We start from the raw sequence: 24088 nt of genomic DNA, 5'->3' as shown, positions 1-24088 counted from the left end.
ACTGTATATTTTAGTCTTTCCACTACCCCAAAATTCTGTTTTTGCCTCCATCTGTCGTCTTACTGAAGAAGTGGTCAAGTACTGTTTCAGAAGCGAACTTTAAAGTTTTGTCTCCACAACACTGAATCATGCTGTGCAGAGATACTTGCACAGACTCTGAATGAGCTATCTTAGGTACTGGGAACAGTACAGCCATCTTATCACAGTGCCTGTAATTAGGACTGCACTTAGCTTGGACAGAGCACTGTGTTAATGTGGCTATATAGTGATTCTGGTACTTCGTGCTTGTTCAGCACTTGGGAATCTGTAAGGCATTGCACTGCCCTAGGAGCACTCTTTAGACTATTTGGCAAAACTGTACTCTTTTAGAGACAACTTCAGTGCTCATTCTGTTATAAGAGTGAAATGTCTCAAGCCCAAAAACTCAATCTTATGAAGACGATTGTCTTCTCACCCGCACCAGCATCTGTACCAAGATTTATTAGCTATTTGGTACTGACCACAGCAACATTAATCAATATTAAATTTCTTGGCCAATAAAATTTCATACTGTATTAATCACAGAATTAAACTGTGCCTTACTTTAGTAGCTAGTCAAGGTTAACTAGACCTTCACAACTGCAAATTTAAAGACACAAAAGATAAATGTATGTTTCTATATGGAAAAACAACAGTGGCAGTAAAATGCAATGTTGGGCAAATTCTCATGTATAGGTAGGTAAAATCTATTGGGTATCAAAACAGTAAAATGCAATTTTAATATAACCAGTTTACAAAGAAATCTCTTGAAGTTCAGTTTGCTTAATATGTACTGGTTGTGTAAAATCAGTAGTCAGATTGCCATAAACTAGTAGGGGGAGGGGAAAAAACAATATAGTTATAAGTGTGCTAATGAGCAATCTTGCTAAGAAAGCTAATTTACATTAACATCAGTACAAGATTGATGTCAGAATCAGATATCAAATCAGCTGTCTATATATAAATTAGACGTGTATACCTCTCTCTCGGTTGTCACGCCTATCTCTTTCTCCATGTCTTCTTTCAAAGGATGAATCTCTTGCTTGCTCTCGATTGTCATAGCGATCCCGGTCAGGGTAGCCACTTCGCAATTCCCAGCTGTCATGGTAATTGCTACTACTGCTATGACTGTCAACTTGAGACCCTCTTGCTCCCCGACTTCCTAAAAAAAAAATATATCCATGCAAAAAAGAGCACATGCTTAAGAAAACTCACTGACGTTTAATATCAATTCAAGTATATTATGCTATTATTCAGCTAAAATACTAAAACTAAAATAAACTGCATTCAAAATTCTTCCCAACACAGAAGTTGGGAAAGTGTTCTTTGCAAGCTTTCAGGCACAAGCACCCATCTTCAGGCCTATGGATTCTCTGTTGTTGTTCCGAGATCTTCAAGGAATAAAAAGCTAAAAGTGTAACAGGTCTGACCTCCTGTCACATTTCTATCTTCTTTCATTACTTGGAGATCTCAGAACAGCAGAAACTCCCTATGCCCAAAGAAGGGTTCTTGTACCCAAAATCTTGCAAAGAACATTTTTCCAATTACTCTGTTGGTCTAATAAAAGATATCACATTTACCCAAAGAACCTTGACTGCCTATGTCCTTAGACCAACATGGCTACAACCAAAAACCCTCCTGGCACACAATGTTTTTCAAAGCTTTACTCATTTCCAGGGCTTAAAAATGTATCGCTATCAAGTCTGATACTGTATATAGTACAAAAAAGTTTCTCAAATAAAATTAACTTTTCAAAAGCAGAAATACAATATTGTACTTCTGGTTCCAGACAACTGCAAACTAAATATACCACACTGAAATAACATACTTTTTATCAGGAGCAACCAATGTTCTCTCATTAGGATATGGGTATTTCCAACTAGTGAGAGAAAACTGAAATTCGTCCTTAGGAAAATGTAATCCTACAGACTTTGTGCAGAAAAAGTTATCAGGATAAGCTGCAAATATAGGCTGGTTCTTCTTCAAAATGGAGGCTTTTTTTAAGGAAATGTTACAAAGAAAACTGAGAAACCAAAACCACAAACAAACAACACCAAATATTGATAACGAAGAAAAACCTACCAGTTCTTCAAGTATGAGTTACATTAAATTAATCATTTTAAAGACACGTAAAACATGCAGGACCTTCAATTCTCAGTAAACATGACAGAAGCTATATGCAAGTACCAGTTTGGGCATGAAGGCACGTTTGAGGGGGAAGGAAATATGCTTATGTTTAAAGACTGCCTTTGCTAGTCTTTCATTACATGCAAGTCTCTTATTATACTTCAGCATCTTATTTGTATTGTTTGGCCCTTGGGAGCACCTAAAGTTGCAAATACATTAAAGAGAGTGGTACAGAATTTATTTTTTTAAGCAGCATGGCAGAATGCCGATGCTACACTATTTTAATGAATGGGGAACTCAGAATTGATATAGAGTTAAGGAAGAGTAGTTTTATGTTAATGAACATAGACCTGCATATAGCTTTAAAAGCATGAACTTATTTGGCAGCAATTCAATGTGAAATAACATAAGGAAAATCAGTTTCCAATCCCCATTAGTAAAAAGACTATTTTAAATGAAATAGTACCCTTGTCAGATAATTCTGGACCTCTGCCTCTACTTCTGCCAGTCCGATCACTTCGGCTTTCATTTCTAGATTCATTTCTAGAGTCATTCCTTGTTTCAGAACGGGAACTGTCTTCTCTGCCATGAGATCTTCCATAACTGCGTGAATCCTCCTGGTACTGATCGTCCTTTTTATGGGCATCACGACTTTCTCGGTCTCTGTAGTCGTGGGTATCACGTGTAGAACGTGAATCTCTCTGATCACGGCCATCTTTGTTATCTCTGCTGTAATCCCGGGTATCCCTGGTATCTCGAGCGTCTCTGGATTCCCTTGGCTCCCTGCGGTCTCTGTTATCTCTGGTTTCCCTACGATCCCTTCCATCACGAGATTCTCGGTCATCTCTGTGATCTCTGGAGGTACTCTGCTCTTGATCATAATCTCGTTCCTCTCTGGTTTCTCTGTCTTTTTCTCTTTTTCCTCTAGGTTCTGGAAAAATAGATATAAAAGCAAACTTAAAGTCAATATTCAGTCTGAGCAAAGTCTACAACAGGGGTTGGCAACCCCTGGCACACATGCCGAGCGTGGCACACAAGGCCATTTTGCTTGGCACACCATGGCCAGCCCCAGCTCCAGGTAGCTGCTGCCAGCGACGGAGCCTGGGCTGCTCCCAGCAGGGCTTGCAGTGTCCCAGCTGCCTGCTGGGAGCAGCCTGGGATCCTGGCTGGCAGCAGCTCCTCAGAGCTAGGGCCGGCTGCAGCCGGAAGGCTCCAAACAGCTGTGCCAGGCTCTGGGATCAGCTCCACACTGGCTCACGCAGGCACACCTCAGAGCGGGCTGTGGGGTAGGGGCCTGAGGCAGCGCAGCCCAGGTCTCTCCCCAGCTCCCTGCATGGAGGTGATGAGCCCGGTACAGCTGTTTGCAGCTTGCCTGCTGCTTGCTGCAGCTTCCCAGAGCCCGGGCTGTTTGGAGCCTCCTGGCTGCAGCCGGCCCCAGCTCTGGGGAGCTGCTGCCAGCTGGGATCCGGGGCTGCTCCCAGCAGGCAGCTGGGATGTTGCAGCAAGCCCCCAGAGCCAGGGTAGCTGCTGGCAGCCACAGAGCCCAGGCTGTGGGGCAGGGGCTTTGGCTGGGGGGCAAGGGGCAGTAGGGCATCCTGACATGTACCCCTTGCCCTCATTTTGTTCTTCTGCCATGCCAGCACTCTGGCACCTTCTGAGGTAGGCATTGTGGTGTTTTTTGGCACTCCGGCCAAAAACCATTGCCTACCTCGGTCTACAATATTAAATTCCAAGCATCAAACAAACAAAGTCACTTAAAAAAAACCAAACACCCTACCAAATTGGGTTTCTGACCCAAAAGCACAATCCACAGAGATCTGCAAAGGCACAAATTGTAGCTATACTTTTATAGCTTTAAAAAAAAATCTCCCCCATGGATTTGAATTTGTGATTCCACAAAGTATGAAATTTAATGGTTTACAGATAGAATATATTCAATTACTTCCAAATGTATCAGGAAGACTCATCACAACTTTGGGACAGGAATAATGAACAGGACACAGAGATCAAACACTTTTCTTGTGGTAGTTTCCCCTTTTCACTATTATGTACACACACAAAAAATGGGATCTATGGATGCGACCATACTACTGAATTTTATGTTCTCTACTTATGTTAACCCCTGACTTATCACAGCATGCTCCTGTTTTTATGGCTGGTCTAAAAAAACAAAACCTCTAATAAATGTGTTCTTCACATGACTTCTTTGGGACAAAATGGCATTTTTGTTCATCAAAAATTATCCAAACGCGATGACAGATTTCTAGTTGAGGGATTGCTATATTTTTTCTTTGCACACAATCCACTAGTCATCATTAAAAAACAGTTGAGTGAGCAATTAGGAAGGGTGGGACGTTATGCTTATGGTCCTTGTGGAAAAGGGGAGCAACAGTTACTTATGACTCTAGGGCTTCTTCTTGGCTTCTTGCTGACTGGGTTCCAAGATGATTAGTACATTTATTAACTTCAGGTTTTAAAATTTTTAAAGTCAACCACATTTTGGAGGCAATATAAAATATTTGTGAAATACGTATTCTCGATCATACCATCTCTCCTTTCATGGCGTCTATCACGCGATTGTGAAGTTCGGTCACGATCATGCCTTCCCTTTTCTCTCCCAGGAGATCGATGCCTCGAAGGACTTCGCTTCCTCTGAGGAGAAGAGGAAGAATGTGGGGGATAAGGAGAGGACGAACGCCTCACTGGTGGGGAAGCTGTCCTTTGGTAGGATGGAGAAGGAGTTCTTTTGCGGTGTGGAGAAGGGGAGTGTCTTTGAACAGAGGAGCCTGACTGCGATGAAGAAGAATGATGTCGAGAGGATATGGGAGAATGATGTTGACCCGATGGGGAAGCAGACCTACAGGAAACATCATTAAAAAGTCATGTATGTAGCATGTTATAATAATATAAGGAAGTGGGGGGGAGGGGTTATTATTATTCTACTACTACTACTACTTCAATGTATAGAATGAAAGAAAAAAAGTAGGCATTTCTACATTCTTCCCTTTTAATCCACCTAAGAAAAATAATGCCATGTTATTTCTACAATATTTTAAGTGATCACCTCTCATGCTTATATATAAATAGACTGTATGAGATGGTTAACTACTTGATGCCCACAGTCAAAACTTTAGATCGGGGGGTCAAACTCATCTGGCCCTGGGGGTTGGATGAGTAGCACAGGGCTATCTGTAGGCCAGATAAGTAGTGTTGAGCCAGTCCCCAACCCTGCACGTGGAGTTTTTTGCATGCAGCACGTTTACCAATCCAGCCCTCTGTGTGCTGCGTGCAGTGCACATGCCAGTCCAGCACCATGGGTGCCACATGCAAGGACCAGGTCTGGCCTGACTCCACATACAGGGCTGGTCCAGGCATGTACCGCATATACCAGGGGCGGGCAATTATTTTGGGCAGAGGGCCACTTACTGAGTTTTGGCAAGCCATCGAGGGATGCATGACAGGCAGCCAAGAACAGATAAATATTAATTTTCTAAATTTTTTAGGGGCCCTGCGAGCCAGATAGAATGGCCTGGCAGGCCACATCTGTCCCACGGGCTGCATTTTGCCCACCCCTGGCATACAGCATGCCAGATCTAGTCTGAGACCTGTGGGCAGTACTGCAGGCTTCGCAGGCCAGACCTGACCTGACCGTGAGCCATATCTTTGAAACCCCTGCTTTAGATTAATCAAGAGCACAATCATTTTCAAAAAAACTACAGATTTCAGAGCAATAAGGCACAAATGAATAGACAAGCACTTGATTACTCTGAAACATTTTTCCTCAGGTCTGGCCATTTTATTCATCAAGGTCAAGGTTTCATGGTAACAAGACAAACAATTTACACATTTTTTCTTTGGATGCACTCTATTTTATTTAGGTACACCATAGGCATTGTCTCTGTTTGTGGTCTGTAAAGCTGGCTTCTTATTTTTGTATTTCTGAATTCTATCTATTGGACATGACTAGGGACCTACTGAATTTATGGCGGAAGTGGGGTACACTGCAGCTCCTTTAACCTTGCAGGTTCCCTCAGCGTGCCCCTCCATCACCGATTGGTGGAGGGGCTGCACTTGTAGCTCACTCCTGATCGGTGGGGAGGTGAAAACTGTGGTTTTAAATGTGGCTGTATTTTTGCCTCCTGCCAGTGACTGGCTGAGGGGCCCTGGCAGCCCCAATGCTTGTTGCTGACCGACAGGGAGGCAAAAACCACACTATATTTAAAACCATGGTTTTAGCTTCTCTGCTGATAAGAAGGGAGTGGTGGGCCCCTCTGCCAAACAAGGTGGGGGGGGGGAAGGGGCACACAGGGAACATGAAAATTAAAGGAGCTGCTGTGTACCCCATTTCCGCCATGCATTTGGTAGGCCCCCAGGCATGACCCATCACTGAGACACCCTTCTTTGTCTAAGACTTTAGAAAAGTTAGGCCCCAGTGCTGCAAACTCTTACGTGTAATTCAAGTGAGGAAACAGGACTATTCATCTACTTAACATTAAGCAAACAAAGGAGTTTGCAAGAGCAGGGCTCTTTAGCAAGCAATGATTCAGAGTTGCTCACGTTAAGTTCTTTAAAATGCAGAAAATTAGAACAGGGTTTTTTAACACTTCTACTAGAGTAAAGAAATCTACATCAAAAGCTTCAACTTCCTCCAAAAAAGATACAGCTCGACTAGAAATTTTCCTGCCATGCTAGGAAGAAATCTTGTTTGAAGTTAGAACTGTTTAGGGAAATAGAAACTATGCGATTATCCTCCCACCTGCGAGAGGGTGAAAAATTATGTTTGTGAGTGGTTGACTTGGCTGGAGCTCGGGAGGCCTGTCTTCGCCTTGCAGCAGGCGGTGAATACTCTCTGGAAGGGGAGGAATTGCTGCCAGAATGATCTGCAGGACTAGGAGAACGCTTCTGTCTATGGGAGCCTTCAGAAGGATCCCTGGGAAACATACAAGTAGCAGCTTGTTCAATATGCACAATATGGCATTCAGTACATCTCCAAGAGATTAAAAACAACCCCAAGACAGCACCTGTGCTAAAAGATAAAGAATTACTTCTGATAGAATAATTTGTTCATTTGTGGTTTCAGATAAGAAATTACCTCCATCGTACAGAGCTGAAGAAATAGCTACATAATTTATTGTCTTATTTAGTTCCAGAACTCTCTCATTAACTGTACTATACAACGCAAGACTGAACACCCTTCTACAGCTCTGACATTTGTATGATCAGGATTTTTTTTACTGCCCTCATTTAATAACTTCTGTAAAGTCAGAAATTTACTGAAAACTTGAAGTGCACAGACAAGTTTTCAAATACTAATCATGGTTCCTGGAAAGATGGAAAAATCTGATACCAACTGCAACCATCATTTGCCTTGTTATAGACCCTCAGAAGAATGTGCCATAATTTGTCCTCAGTACCTTTTAAGTACCTTTAGAAGAAACACAACACATAAAGAACACTGCCCTTTTTATAGAAAGCTGCAGCCAGTACCTTGGAAGTACCACTGCTATCAATTCATCCCAAAAGCACAAGGAACTAAGTACAGGCTATTACATTAGAGCTGCTTCAAAGCTAACTAAATAAGTACAAGGTACTGATACAGTGGCATTTCTATTTGGATAAATGTAGAGCTTTTATTTTTATCAACTCACAACGCATACGATTTACAGGTTTTCCTAAACTCAACTGTCAATACGCTAAATACATACTTAACATCTATTTTTATATGGACACATACATACACACACTATCCATCCATCCATCCACTATCTACACATAAAACCAGATGGATCTAGGGTTTGGGGAGAACACAAGTAAGCACGCATTTGTTTTAAATGGAAACCTACAAACAGAAAATTCCTCCTAATCTGCAACCTAAATTTCCTGTGCTGCAGCTTAAGGCCATTGCCCCTCATTCTGTCTCCTATGGCCACATATAAAAAGCCCATCTCTATGCACCCTATAATCATCCATCAGGAATATGAAGACCGTTATCAAGTTCCTTCTTCCCCTCTGTTTTCTCTTCTCCAAACTAAATAACCCTAGTTCTTTCAGCCTTTCCTCATAAGTCATGCTTCTCAGGCCTCTTAATTATTTTTGTTTCTGTCCCTTGGACTTTTTCCAATCTGCCCACATCTTTCTTGAAGTGTAGGGACCAAAACTGGACACAACACACCAGACAAGGCCTCACTAACGATGATCAGAGTAGGAAAAAAATCACTTCTTTTGATCTGCAAGTGACATTCCTGTTAATACAGCCAAGTATGCTGCTGGTCTTTTTTGCTACAAGGATCATAATCAGCTTATGATCTACTATAACCCTCAGATCCTTCTCTGCAATACTGTAGTCTAGCCAATCATTTCCTGGTCTGTATTTGTGCATGCAATTATTCTATCTGAAGTGCAGGACTGCACTTGTCCTAGTCAACTCTCATCCGCTTGACTGTGAAACATTTTTCCAGTCTATCCAGATCACTGTGGATCCTACTCTCCAGAGTGTCTGCAACTCAACCCACTTGGGAGTCATCCACAAATTGCTAAGTGCACACTCAATCCCACTGTCCAAATCATTAATAAAAATTATTTTTTTAGCAACACCAGACTCAGGACAGAACCACGAAGAATGCTACTTGATACCTTGTTCCAACTTGACACTGAGCCACTGAGGACTACTCACTGAGCATGATGATCCAACCAGTTATGTATCAACCTTATAGTACTTGCATCTAGTCTGAACTTCCTTAGCTTGTTAATAAATGTCACAGAATCAAAGAATTATACAAAATTAGGGTTGAAAGGGACCTCATGGAGGTCCCTCCACATTCTGGAGGTCTTCCAGTCCAACCCCCTGCTCAAAGTAGGACCAGCCCCATCTAGATCATCCCAGCCAAGGGTGTCTAGTCCAGTCTTAAAAAACCTCAAAGGCTGGAGATTCCACAACAATCTGTGTAGCCTGTTCCAGTGCTTTACTAGCATCCTAGTGAGAAGGTTCTTCCTAGTATCTACCCTAAACTTCCATTGCTGGAACTTGAGACCATTGCTTCTTGTTCTGTCATCTGCCACCACTGAGAATAGTCCATCTCCATCCTCTTCAGAATCACCTTCCAGGTAGTTGAAGGCCACTATTTAATCCCCTCTCAGTCTTCTCTTCTCTAGACTAAATAAGTCCAGTTCCCTCAGCCTGTCCTCAGAAGTCATGTGCCCCAGCCCCCTTACCTAAACACGCCAAGCAAACACCCTAAACACACCAGAAAGCTGTAATTTACAGCCAAGCTCTCTTATACCACTGAATTTACAGCAAGGAGAATACCTGTGATTGACACCTAACAAATCTCAAAAAAGCTCTCAGCCAGAAAGGACACTCCTCCAGAGAGACAGACTGCACTTCTGAAAGAGCCACCCGGATACCACATGAAGATTTGATGCGGTACAAAAAGAAAATCCTCACTAATCACACACCATTAGTGATGACATACAACCCTTCTCTGGAACCTACACGTAAAATCCTGAAACAACTTCAACCCATACTAAAAGACGACCTTTTTCTTAAAGAGATCTTTAAGAAAACCACCCATCCTAGTTTTGAAACAAGCACCAAACCTCGCTAACCTCATCACAAGAAGCAAACTTCCTATGATCCAAACCACACAGAATGGATCCAGACCAGGGGCAGGCAATTATTTTGGGTAGAGGGCTGCTTACTGAGTTTTGGTAAGACATCGAGGGCCACATGATGGGCAGCCAGGGACAGAAAAATATTAATTTTCTAAATTTTTTAGGGGCTCCATGGGCTGGACATAGTGGCTTGGTGGGCTGCATCTAGCCCGCAAGCTGCATTTTGCCCACCCCTGATCCAGATCATGGCAGAACAAGAAATGCAAAACCTGGCAACATCTCCACCACCCCCACTATACCTATACCCCACAACAGAACCATCACTATTTCTGGATCTTAAACCTGGACCTCCAGAAGTGTTACAGATCTCATTCTATGCACCAAATGCCCTGAAGGAAAATACGCAGGAGAAACCAAACAACAACTGTGCACTAAAATGAGCACACACCAAAAATCTATCAAAGACAAGAATACCCAACTACCTGTAGGGGCACACTTTGCACATGACAATCAATTCCCTCTCTTATTTCTGTTATAACCCTCAAAGGGAACTTACAAAACACCTTATGTAGATGAGCCTATAAACTTCACTTCCTAAATCTACTGGATACAAAAAATCATGGACTGAATATAGACATTGGATTTATGACATTACAACCTGCCTGCCATCTGATTCACCAGGTACCTGCCTGACCTGACCTCTTAACATTCTTCTTTTCCCCCACCGTTTCTCCCCTCCCCTCCTGTACTTTTTTCTGTCCTTTGTTTTCTTGCTTTCCAACTATTTATTTTTTTCATAGATAGCCTCTTTTCTACATTGTATTCTATCACTGTAATGTCTCCCTTTGGCCTTTTTCTCCCCCTGCTTTCTTTCCTCTCCCTTACCTACTTTACCACATCTGCTGGTCTACCCACATCCACAGAGACAGTCATCTCATCAGAGAAAGCCATCAGGTTGGTCAGGCATGACTTGCCCTGGGTGAATCCATGCTGACTGTTCCTAATCACCACCTTCTCCTCCAAGTGCTTAGAAATGGATTCCTTGGGGACCTTTTACATGACTTTTCCAGGGACTGAGGTGAGGCTGACCTATCCGTAGTTCCATGGATCCTTCTATTTTCCTTTCTTAAATATGGACACTATATTTGCCCTTTCCCAATCATCCGGGACCTCTCCTGATCACTACATGTTTTCAATGATGACCAGTGGCTCTGCAATCACATAGGCCAACTCCCTCAGCACCCTTGGGTGCATCCTGTCCATTCCTATGGACTTGTATACGTCCAGGGTTTTTTTTAATAGTCCCTAACCTGTTCTTTTGCCACAGTTGGCTTCTCACCTCCTTCCCAAACTGTGCTACCAGGTGCAGCAGTCTGGGAGTTGATTTTGCCTGTGAAGAGTGTGAAGTTTTATGTACCTACAATCCTTCCCACTGGCCCCAAGAGCATGGGAGGAACACAGGGGTTGGGAGGCAAAGGTGAGGAGAAAGAGCCAAGCTGAAAAATATGGGCTGGCGGCTCCACATTCATGCGCCCACATATTTATCTATGCATGGCAAAGCATGCTGCTGGGAGCATGGAGGCGGCCAGTGTTGGAGTGGAGGACAGGGAGCAGCTGGATGTACTGCTTATCTCTGGTATATTTGGGTACCTAGCATTGGATAGGAGGAAGAGCAACAACTGTTCCACTCCTGGCACCGGGGGGCAGGCAACATGGCACATTTGGAGGGATCCTGCAGCACCCTGAGATGCTGTGGGAACCCTGGTTAAGAATCACTAACTCTAGGCTGTTTGACTCCTTACCTTTGCTGTTAACTGCACTCGTCAACTGCTAGCTGATCCTATTAATTAAGGCTGAAGTAAAAAAAGGCATCGAATACTTAAGCCTTCTCTGCATCAACAACTAGATTGCCTTCTGCATTCTGTAAGGAACCCAGTTTCCTTGGTCTTCCTCTTATTCTCGACATACTTGTAGAATCGCTTTGTATTGCCTGCTGTCTCTTGCCATTTTATTTCAAATTATCCCATGGCCCTCCTAATTTTCTTCTTGCATGCCCATTCAATACTCTTATACTTTTCCCTAGGAGATCCTGCCCAACACTTCCCGAGTTTTTAAAGTCTGCTTTTCTAAAGTCCAATGTCTTTATTCTGTCTCTTTCCTTCCTCCCCTTAAGATCTTGAACTCTATCATTTTGTGGTCCCCGTCATCCAAGTTACCATCCACCTTCACATTCTCAACTAACTTACAGTATTAGCAAGAACCAGTAACAAAACTGGACTGGACCACTATGCAAGGTCTTACTCACTAATGGAGAATATAATGGTTATTTCCAAAGGGCATCTAGCCAAGTTATTTCTTTTTTATTAAAGTGACAATTCTATTAGCTGTAGTTTACTAATCCACTATCCAATGCCTTTATGACATTTAATAAATTCAGAAAAAGTTGGCAGCAAGTCAGGTGTAAACCCTTCTATATTTAGTGCTCTGTGAATTGTAGCTCAAAAGCAGACAACCTAAGCCAGGTTACATTACTGTTAAAAACCTAATAATGCAACATAACCCACCTCTGCTTCTCTTTTTTCTCCTTGTGCCTTTCAAAATCACGTCCTCTTTCTTTTCCCTCTCTTGATTTTTCTTCTAAGCGTTCTTTTGCTTTATGTTTTTCTTTATGTTTCTTTCCCAGGGGAGCTTCCTCTTGAACTGGAGGGGGAGGACTGGGAGTACGAGGCCCTTTCTTTTTACTCTGGTTGTTTTTTGAACCCCTAAATATAAATAACCAGAAAATAATATTTGAAAGAGTAACAAGTATTTTATTTCATGATTTAATTAGTACTGTTGCTACTGAAATTATAGGGCAAAGTGCTTTGTAGCTTTTAGGGCAGACCTCTCTAGTCCATTAGCAGACAGTGGCATCTATAACTGAACTTAACTGAATTGCAAATTCAAAAAAGAAAAATCACGTCAAGTTTTCCTTTGAGGTACTGCATGGCCACTTCAATTTATAACCCTTATTTCTGAAGCAGACTTGCAACATCTGAACTGTTCCCAAAATACAATGCCCTTGTAAGCCTGCATGCATCAAAAGGCAACATTTCTTTTAGTCTGTCTGCTTAAACTCAAATTCTAAAATTTAATATACCAGTCACCTACACAAAATGAACTGCAGGATCAGCGCTTTGGATTTTAAGCAATTTGAACTAAACAGCTCTCATTCTAAAGCAGCAACAATACTTTTGAGTGTCTTATGAACTAACATTTATATTACTTCCACTGTTCATTACAAGAAATAAAACCTATAGCTTTACACCAATATGCATTTTTCATACAACTAAGTCATAAATATAAATAGCAGCAGCCAGATGCCACTGCATATTATATGCTGATACTAGCAATTTTTTAAACTTCTTTTGCAGAGTAAATAAAATATTTTGCCTCATCTATGCAGAACTTGGTACAAAGAAAGGGTTTGGCAAATACAGGTATCTGTGCTTGTAGTGGGGTTGTAATTTTCTTTACATCTAATGGAGCCAAAAATTGATTCAGAAGTTCTGAAGTCAACAAAGTCTTAACACAAGTCTTAGCTGATTGATTTTTGTGGCAAGAAGCCCACGTGTAACATCCTATGATTTTTGCCTAATGTTATCACCTATCTTTTCTCCTTTCCCCAGTCCAGTAACTCTACAGGGTGCTCCTAGAATCTAGAATATCAAACAATATTTTCCTAGATAGCAATATGCAGTTACAACAGAACACCTGACTAGCCAAATTTAAGAATGTTATTTCTGGTTAGGATGAACTCCCATTTAACAGCTATTTAATATCCTCTAATGCAATTTTATTTTTACTTGTTTAGATTTCTCTAGCTCCTCTCACCCTCCACACTTGTTCTGATGTAAAGCATAACGTTCAATGCAAAAATCTAAACATTATTATTACATTAATTAACAGGCACCTATATGTACTGACATGCCCCAAAGATTGTGCCTGGCAAGTTACAGTTTAGACACCGACAGGTACACGAAGTCAGACAATCCCCATCTAAAGAAACAATGAAAAAACTTATACCCAACTAATCAGAACATGAGATGTTTCATGAAGAATGAATATATCAACGTGAAACATCCTCTTCCATATATGCCCGCATACTGACCTCTGCTGGTCCAAAAGCGGTGAAGACACTGTAGAAGCCTTCTTCTCTTTCTTACTTGCTGAAGAGGAAGATTTGGGACTAGATCTTCGCTTTGGAGATTTACTAGACTTTCTTGGTGAAGGCGATGGTGATAATTTAGATCTAACCACCTCTGGAGAAATCTTGAGAAAAAGGAAAAAAGTAGTCTCAACTGCAATTATAATCTTAGTCTTGATCCCCAAAGACCTCATCTGATGCTTACATGCATCCTGAACAAGAAATGAACACTAGCCATCATCCAAACTTTAGATTATGATAACCAATTACCTCACCTTAGACATACCAACCATATATTTTTTCCAAAATAATATATCTTAGGATTATAATGTCTCTAAGTGATGTGATGTGTAAAAATGCTGTGCTTAAATAAATCAATGATATAAAATGAAATTAACTGATGCTCAAGCCCACTACAATTCAGATTCTTACAAAGTTATCACTTGTCCTGAAAAAAAATCACACAAGATTAACTTACAGCTCAAATTCTCAGTCTTCTGGCTTCTCCACCCATAACAAACAGACTTCAAACCAGCACACACGTTCCTCTTACGAGCTACCTACCAAGCTTACTTAGAAGAAGCGTGAACAATATGAATAGTAAAGGCATGGGGAGGGAGGGAAAGCAGTGGAAATCAAGACTTCAAGCCTGACAAGTGATTTTGAGACAGAGCATATAACAATTTATATCCTGTAGTTCCTTCTTTGCTATTTGTCTCCTTCCCTACATACAGAAAAAAGGTCAGCTCGAGTACTGTCCTGTTTCCAAAGTCATAAACAAGAATACTTCTTTACCACCTGAGTCATAGTAGCATACAGAGGTTCCAAACATGCATGAAATAATTAGGGGGCCATGAAATGGCTGTTGGCAAGCCACAAGAATGTGTTCCTCTGCAAAATACAAACCTCTTTCTTAATGACTATTTCCTCTCGCTTCTCCATGTTTTCCTGTTCCAGCTTCATTAGTTCTCTTTGAATCTTTTGGCGCTTCATTTCCAAAGACAACTCATGATCATAATCGTAGTTAACATCTCCATTATCAGAGTCTTTATTAAAAAAATGTGATAGGCAATATATGAAATAAGTAGTCTTAAACGGGTATACTTAACACAAGACATGTAGGTTAGCTATTTAACAAGCAAACATACATATAGGGACCTCAACAAGCCAAAGTCTGATCTCTGGTATAAGTGGTGGAAGTCTGGAATAACTTGAATAACATCATGTAACTATAATATCTGATTTATAATACCCTTATCTTGGTTGCACAAAAATAAGATTTTTTTTTTGTGGCAGATTTACATGAAGTAAGAAGGGAGAAAGCAAATAGGGAACTATTTTTCCTCTTGTTTACTTTCTAGTCGCTAAACCACTAGAAGAAACTGAAATCATAAAAAACAGAATGCTCAATTTCGGCAAACTCCAGCACAATATCAACGAGTTCTCTTCGATGACGATATTGATTTTGCTTAGTGGAAATAGCTCAGTGATTCAGACTTACTTGGAGGTTAATTGTAAAGAAATGTGGTTTTTATCCTTCTTGTTTCTTTATTATATAAATTAATTATACACTAAAATGTACTTGAAGAATACTGGATATTTTTGTTTTTACTTTATGAAGTCTTATTTCTTCTTGATTTTTATATTAGAAATCCAAATATAATCTCCTCAGTCTTACTTGGCAGCTTATACTTGGAAGGCAATAAGTGTAACATCATTGCCACCATGAAAGTGAAAGCTTATTGAAGAGGGAACCATTTTTTCCTCTGTTTAAAATTATTTTTATTTTATTTACATTTGTTTAACATGCTAATAACATTTACATTCATAATAGCACCATGGACTATAATTATACTTTCTCCATATCACAGTCAATTAGCATTACAGTTCAAAGAGCTTCAAAGCTCCTTTGGCTGAAAGATTTGGAGTACAGGTAAGATTTAGGATGTGTAATCACACAGCAAATCAGTGTTATATTCTGTTCATCAGATCACCATTTAAAATATTTTCATATCATTTTATAATGCAGATTGTGCTTAACTGTGACATAACTAAGAATGCTCTAAGAATATTACTGCACGGTCTGAGCACCTTCCAATAATATATTTATCATGACTAGCATTTGGCAACTATAGTTTATTCTTACTAATCCTCTCCTTGTACATAAGAATTTCTTCAACCTTCTATTCAAATACGGTGTGTAAGAAACTGCTGAACACCATATTTACTCACATACCACACTTGCCTTTCCCCCAACTATTAGGCTTCCAAAATTAGGGTGCATGTCTTAATTGTGAAGGCTGGTTTTTCTGCCCAGAATAAAAGCATGGAGACACTGCAAAATGGCTACTGCTTCTTTTTACTTTCCTACTCTCCCACTCCTGTGTGGAGGGAGGGGGCAGATTTCAGCAGGGTGGATCTGGGGCAGGTACAACGAGGTTACACCTCACTTTGAGTCCTCCTGCAGCCAGCAGCAACTGTGGTATTACTATTTAGATAGCACAGTGGGAGTCAATTGCTTTTATGGCTCATATAATCTACATGATCCCTCCTAATCACTACTCACTCAATAGGTGTTAATGGCCTCATCTACTTTTTTACTGCTCTTGATTTTTCACTAATCAGGCTATCCTTTCTTTGTAAATTTTGCTCTCTCTCTCATCCTACTTTGCAGGCCTGCAGGCTGTTTTTAGCTCTTCAAAATCGCAGATCCATCCACTGAGTCCAGTCTTCAGCAGCAGCTACAATCTGGTTTTGACTACGCAGGGAAGGGAGGATGAGGAAGTTGAAGATTAAGGTTTGTCCCTGCTCTATGCAGCTAAAACTGTGGGAAAATTTTTTTCTTCATGGTGCCCTTCAAAAAACAAGGTGCATGTCTTATCTGGGTGCATGTGGCATGAGATAAAATGAAGTAATGTTAACAAATAAAAGAAATGTGAGCACATTTTTAAGAAGTAAATAAGATACCTGCACAATGAAACTCTTGCAGTGAAGTCATACCCTGTGTAGTATATTAAAATTATGTCCAATTCTGCTCTACTACAGATGATTTCATTCCACCTGAATTCACTATAAGTTCCATTGTTCCCTGCTGCCCTGCCTCCCCGCCCTCCACATTGTTTCAAATCTGTCACTTGGGTCATGCACAGCAGGTTTGCTTATTTTTTTTTTTTACCTTACAAGAAAGTTTATAAATCTTTTAATCAAATAATCACTACATTTGCCTGCTTACTCCTGGCTTCAGGATGTATTATTTCAAACATCAATTGTCTTCGTTGTTATAAAATAATGTTAAGGATTCCTAGAATGTAAGAAATTTCTTTGCTTTAATTCTGCATGAAATTATTTTAAACTACAACATTTGTTTAAAATATGTATTAACACACTTGATCTTAGCCAAAAGGCCGAGAAGCAAATTCTCAAATCAGGAATGCATAGTAGGTGATCAGTATCGAGACAAACTCCCAATTGATTGAACACTCTGCCACAGCAGTACATGAAACATGCCGACAGTTCTATATTTTATCACTTCAAAACCATTTTTAGCAGAAGAATGATTAAAACCATATTAGAGTAAATTTTCATCAGTAGTAGTTTTAACACAATTTACATACTAGAAACTTACTCTCACTGATGCCCTGTAACTATCTCCATCAACAAATTTAAAATTAATAGATTTTAAAAAACCTCTCTAGCAGAAGGACTCTCTTTACTCAGTACAATGCCTATGGGATGGAGCCCTGATCCATGATGAGAGCTCATGCAATGGTAACAAAATCATCATCATTGCTACTATAAGAACTACGCCAAAATAGATCTCTCATAATCATGCAGACATCATACAACTTTACAGTAAGTAACCTGTAGTGCTAACAAGAGGAAATGGAAAAATTATGAAAGAAAAGAAGTGTCCAAATCGATTTGTGCAGTTAAAAGAAAGACACTAGTATCTTAGACACCAAAATCCTTTAATGAGCGCAGAATAGAGAGTAGCAGTAGTAGTAATGAAAACTTCCATTTATCACCTTGCTACTGGGCTTCAGTGCGACTTCAAGGTAAAGGCAAAGGTAAATGCATTTTTTTATTTCCTGAGTTCTGCCCTTGTGAATAAGATGGATTAAACAAGTAAAAATTACTCCAAAATCTGATGTCTTTTAACTTTAAATTAATTTACTGATCAGCTCTTAACAACTGATACAATTTAGATTCCAAGAAACAACTTGAGATTTGAAAGGTTCTGCCAACCAGGAAGTGGCAACAGACGTATATCCTTCTGTTTACTGTACAAATGAAATAATGTTATGACTACAGTCTTGTTCTATAAGATGCAGAACAGATTTTCTGACAGAATACAAAACAAGAAAAAGTCAGTGGTTACATTATATTACTTGATCCAATTTGGATTGTTGTGTTCCTTTCTCCCGCACAGATAAATTCCTCAGTATTTCACAGTTATCTGTGAGTGGCCACGACATGAATCTATTGTTTAGGAAAGTGAACTTTAAAATGCTCAACTTTCCATAAACTGATAATCTGGTAGTACATGGAACACTGTAATAGAGCAAGAGGAGTCTTTATTGCATTCCACTTACCTTCTCTATTTGTTTCCCAGTCTCCATTTTCCTCTTCACTTTCTGGAGTCCTTTCCTTGGTAATTTTGATGTCTTCCTTCTCTCTATGCCTTCCTCTTGATGATTCTTTCTGCACAGAGGGGGAAAAAAAAAACCCGCACACTAAATCAGAGCAACAACTTTTTAAAAGAGAAGCCCAAGGTAGATAAAATTTCTTTATTTTGCACTTTCTAAAAAATGCTGTAGAAATATTTTTTCATTAAATCGGAAAAGTAAATATGTTCTGAATTATCTAGAAATTCTATTGGGAATTTTTTTAGTATTATTTGATAGAATTAGTATGCAAGGCAGATGAAAGGTTTATAAGAAGGTAAAATAAAGACTTAAAGACAGGGCAAGAATCAGCTGACAAGCACGTGTTAAAGAGCATTGTTTGCAGCAAATTTCTGAAAGTATGCATCAGGTTTAAACCAGATTTAAACTATTTAAAGCAGGTAGAGAATGGGCACTGCAACTGGAAGTGAGAATGGTTTTATGTAATTTAGCTTCTGAGGTCCCAACTGTAATAGGTGCATGCCTAACAGGGCTGTGTGAAGCTTCAGTCACCGATTCAATTTGGCGGAGATTCAGCCCAATTCAGTGGCTGAATCTCTAAATCTGAATCAAATCAAAAGACCCTTTAACCTCTCTGAATCGAATCGGAACCCTCAGAATTGATTCGGAGAGATTCAGAAAGATTCGATGATTCGGACATAGACGCAGCTTTAAATGTTTTTTCTACATACCTCAAGGTACCAGATGGCTTGCGAATACTGAGATGGTGAAGCGGATGGAGCTTCCCATGGGAGCACGAGGGGGTCCCCAGCATGCTTGGCAGTGGACCCGGAAGCGAACCAAAAGCACTTCTGGTCCACTTCTGGGTCCGCCAGGAAGCACACAGGGGACCCCCCACCTTCCCGACTGGTACCTCCTGGGTCTGGGGGGACACCCAAGGTCCCCCACAGCTGATGGCTAAATCACCGATTCTCTGAATTGGCATCAAATCTTCAGATTCGGCCAGATGGAACTGGGACAGTGATCCAAATCAACTAATCGAATCACTGTCCCAGATTCAGGCCGAATCCAAATCTGAATCAAATACGGCCTGTTTCACACTGCAATAATGCCTAACTTTATCCCATAATGGAAATCAAAGTATCAAAAAGCCTCATGTGGAAGAGGACTTGGGGAGAACTCAAAGCTACACAATAGCATCTAGGTTTATTGACAGCTTTACACTTGAAATATATATTCTGTAACTAAATAAATTGTTGTGAGCCACAAAGTCCTTATTTTGCAGAGGGGGCAGATGACCCTATGGAACCACAAAGAAACCAGTATATTATCATCATAGGAAATAAGGTTGCCACAGGCAGCTTGCCCATCTGCTACTCTCCTCCTTGCACTAACTCCAAGAAGCGCAGCTTAGTAGTTGATGCAGTGAAGCTAAAAACATAACTATCTGCTATGAAAACCACCGTTGTTCAAATTGCACAAATTTCTACAGTGTCTTGATTTTTACATTAGCAGCTTTAAAACAGTGTCTTACCATCACTTAAGATTTTAATGTCTTTTCACTAAAAAGTTAAATGCACTTATAAACACATTGCAAAATGCCTCCTCGTTACTGCAAACAAACAAATAATGAATTACATTTATTTCAAGGCACAACTAAGGTCACTAACTTTGGTACATTACAGTAAAATCTCCAGTAACCAGCATGCCGGCTTGTAAGGAAAAGTGAAACCGGAAGTGCCCACTGTGGGGCCCACGGGAGGGGCGGCAATGTTGTGGGAGGGGCGGCGACGTCTCAGACGCGGTGGGAGAAGGAACGGCTCGAACAGGCAAGGACGTCTGTTCGGGGCCACTCAATTGACCAGAATATTTTGTTATCCGGCATCCTCCATTCCTCAGGGATGCTGGATAATAGAGCTTTTACTGTATTTAAATTTTAAGTAGAATTGCCCATTTTCAAATGCTTAGGCCCCAGGCACACATTCATTTAAAGACAAGACCGGATCTGATTCCCGATCCCAACAGTTGCATTTCCTTCCATGCCACAAATGCATGGCAGGATGCACATTCTGAGATCAAGAATCGCAACCGCACCCCTTCCACTTGCTAGTGCAGGGGAAATCCTGGGATCATGATCAGCTTGCCCCTGTACTGGCAAATTGAAAGCCAGGTGCCAGAGCCCTGCATGGGAAGCTGGCAATCAGCTGGTTTTCCACCCTGGCCCTGGGACAGCCCCAGGTCCCCAGGACAAACCCCCTGAAGTACCAGTTAAATAGTTGGTAAGCCCGTTAAGGAATATATTTGCTGAAATAAATTAATTTGAGTACACTTTAAAATAAACTGCAGACTGTGGTAAGTACTGCCCAAAAGACAGTGAAAGGGCAAAGAGTTTAAAAGTTTCAAACATTTATCCCCTAGAATGAATGTTTTATTGGTTTAAAAGCATTAAGTAATTTAGTTATAATAAAGTTTTCAGGTGCACAATGGATTATTAGCTAAGAATTTAGCTGCTTGTACATCCGAGTACAATTCTTAGTCTGATGCTGAAGTTAACTGAAGTCACTGCTTAAACAGAAAGAGCACTAGATTTCATGGACCCAATTCTGTAAAAGTATGGCATATATTTAACATAGTTAACAGGACATAAAAGAGCTCTGCCATCACCAAGAGAGATCAGCATCTCACAGAGTTGTGCTTCAATGGCCTCATGCATACTTAAGCCAAGCTCCTCCTCAAATCAACGAAGTTTGCCGAAGTACTAGAAGTCTGACCCTAGTAAGTAAAATAGACTTCCAGAGAGAAGTTTCACTAGCCTGCTAACCCAAACAGAGAAAATATTCACAGTATTCCTGTATTCTGCAATTTTTAAGAACTTCTATTATCTAGAGAAGCAATGAGCTAACATTACACATGTAAAGACCAATATGTATATGGAGTTCTAACACACAGAATACCTAGAATCTAGAACAATCAAGCCACTGCCTATTGTAACAAGTATCCTCTGGACAAACCTGGTACTACTTAAAACTCTGAATGTTCTTTAAGCTTCAAAAAACTGTGCAAATACTCACTAATGCCCAAAGCTCCAGTGCAAGATAAGCAGATATCGACCGCTTTTTATAGAGAAGATGATGGAAAACAGAAAAGCTTAGTGACTTTCTGTAGACCAACAAATTAATATAACCCTTGGATTAGAACTCAGGTGCTTTATTTCTCTGCCACTTGTTCACTTACAAGCTCCATACCAATCACATGGTTAGTAACTCCAGTTGGGAACATTTGGTAATTAGTCTTATCACCAGGAATCTCGGTTTTCCATTTGTTGCAGAAAAACATGGATTTTCTCCTTTACAGGAGAAAACAGGGGAAACCACAGCTTTCCCTTTGCAGGTTGGCAGACTTGCAGTCTGCAAGGGGCTGCTTGGGGTTGGGGGGAGCAGGAAGGCGGTGATCAAAAGCAGGGGGGTGCCATGTGCTTATGCATGCACACACATGCACATGACAGCCAGGCAGTGTGGTGGAGAGCAGCTCTGGCAACTCTCCACAGGCAAGTCTATGGGAGGGCACAGATGAGGCATGGGGATGCAGATACAATGCAGTGCAGGGGACGGGCATGTCCCCACCAGATCTGTGTGCCCACAGTAGCCATGGGGCTGCAGCCTAGCTGGACTGGCATGAGCAAGAGTTGCCTCTGCAGCCCAGCAGACGGGACCAGGTGCGGGAGAGTGGAATATGGTGGTGAGGCTCATTGCTGCCACCACTGGGACCCCATCATCAACGCAAGGAGTAACAGACCAATGGGGGGCTGCACTGCCTTCACCTCCTCCTATCACCAGCTGCTCATGCAATGGGCCACAGCTCTATGCCACAGCTGTGGCCCAGGTGCTGCTCCTGCACTCAGTCCACCCATGCTGCTCCCCACCCCACCATTAGTGGCGACAGGAGGAGGGGAAGGCAGCACAGTGCCCCTCCTACACCAGGCTCTACCTGCTGGGCCACAGAGGCCCCCAAGGGAAGGGCAGCAGGGTGGGGAGCCCTGAGCCCCACAGCAGGCACCCTGCATCCTCCCTCTACTCCCCACAGGCTCTGTTCCAGCTGTGTCACTGTGGGTGGGGGTGAGGGCCAGGCTCCGCATTCCTCCCTCTGCTCTGGCCCCAACTGCTGCTGCCATGCACATGGCAGCCATGATTCGCGTGCTGCTGTGCTGGCTGTGGCTGGCACCCACAAGATGAAGAACAGGGAGTGGGTAGGAAGCAATGGCCAGATCCCATAGCCCTGGCAGGTGGGGGCCCCCTCTGGCAAGGCTAGTGGGGTCAGCGGGCTGCAGGTTAGGAGTAAGAGACCCTGGCAGGAACAGGGGTGCTGTGGGTTGGTGAGTTTAGGGCACCGGCAAGGATTGGGGTGGTGGGGGGAATGTGTGTCGGAAGTGAGGTGAACTGGCAGGACTAGGGGGGCTGGGGCTTGGGAGCAAGGGAGAATGGCATGGGCAAGGTACAGGCATATCTAGGCTGCTCAGTGCCAGAAAACCGGGGGGAGAGGGAGAGGGAATGATATCCACAGCTGCTCATCAGGACACAGGTATAAAAAGGCAGCAGGGGGAGCTCTGATTTTTCATGATAAAAAAACCAAAATCAAATGCCAAAGTACATAGGTATTTAGAATTTATTTTATTATACTAATTGAGGCACTGGTAGGTTTCCAAATCGTTTTAAAATTGTAAATATATCAATAAAGCAGTGTGGTCAACTGATATATATCTATCTATTAGGGCTGTGCGAAGCTTCAGTCGCTGATTTGATTCAGCGAAGATTCGGCCCAGTTCAGAGGCCGAATCTCTGAATTGAATCAGGAGACCCTTTGATCTCTCCGAATCCAATCAGAACCCTCCGAATCGATTCAGAGAGATTTGATGATTCGGACATAGACACAGCTTTAAATGTTTTTTCTACGTACCTCAAGGTATCAGGTGGCTCATTATTGCTGAGATGGTGGGGAAGATGTAGCATCCCACAGGAGCGCAGGTGGGGTCCCCAGCACACTCAGCAGCAGACTTAGAAGTGGACCAGAAGAACTTCTGGTGCACTTCTGGGTCCGCCATGAAGTCCCCCTTCCCCCCCGGCTTGGCAACTGGTGCCTCCTGAGTCTGGGGGGGCACCCAGGGTCCTCCCGCAGTCAATCACTGAGCCAGGGGGTCGCAGGCCCTGGACACTTGGTGGTGAACCCAGAAGTGGACCACAAGTACTTCCTGTCCACTTCTGGGTCTGCCACCAAGCATGCAGGGGAGGCCCTACCTGTGCTCCTGTGGGACAGTTCATCCACCCCACCATCTCAGTGTTCACGAGCCACCTGGTACCTTGAGGTATGTAGATATGAGTGGTGTTTTATTTTAAGTGTGGAAAAGTACGGATTTGGGGCTTTTAAATCAGAGAATTTTGGAATTCTTTTTAATAGAGAAAACCAGGAAACCTGATGATCACATGCTGTCATCTGTTCCCATCTCACAGTCAGTGAAATACCACAG

At 41.7% G+C, this 24088-nt stretch overlaps 1 protein-coding gene across 6 annotated transcripts in view; it reads right to left on the bottom strand.

Annotated features, from left to right (window-relative positions):
- Positions 1-24088, bottom strand: part of ZC3H13 (zinc finger CCCH-type containing 13) — a 64610-nt gene that overhangs the window by 29205 nt on the left and 11317 nt on the right. For 3 of the 6 annotated variants that reach the window (XM_019524191.1, XM_019524190.1, XM_019524194.1), the window contains 8 exons: positions 18535-18643; positions 14849-14988; positions 13907-14067; positions 12321-12518; positions 6902-7075; positions 4692-5002; positions 2612-3076; positions 998-1180 (listed from right to left, as the gene is read on the bottom strand). In XM_019524191.1, the coding sequence (XP_019379736.1) occupies positions 998-1180; positions 2612-3076; positions 4692-5002; positions 6902-7075; positions 12321-12518; positions 13907-14067; positions 14849-14988; positions 18535-18643 (1741 nt within the window). Of the gene's footprint in view, positions 1-997; positions 1181-2611; positions 3077-4691; positions 5003-6901; positions 7076-12320; positions 12519-13906; positions 14068-14848; positions 14989-18534; positions 18644-24088 lie in introns of those variants that run through there. The other 3 variants (XM_019524192.1, XM_019524195.1, XM_019524193.1) reach the window with 3 other exon arrangements.

This window comes from Gavialis gangeticus, unplaced genomic scaffold (genome assembly GCF_001723915.1).
Source record: "Gavialis gangeticus isolate Ggan-Ray unplaced genomic scaffold, GavGan_comp1, whole genome shotgun sequence".
Classification (NCBI taxonomy): domain Eukaryota; kingdom Metazoa; phylum Chordata; order Crocodylia; family Gavialidae; genus Gavialis; species Gavialis gangeticus.
Note: the sequence above shows the minus strand (reverse complement) of the source record. Positions and strands in the feature narration are given on the sequence as shown.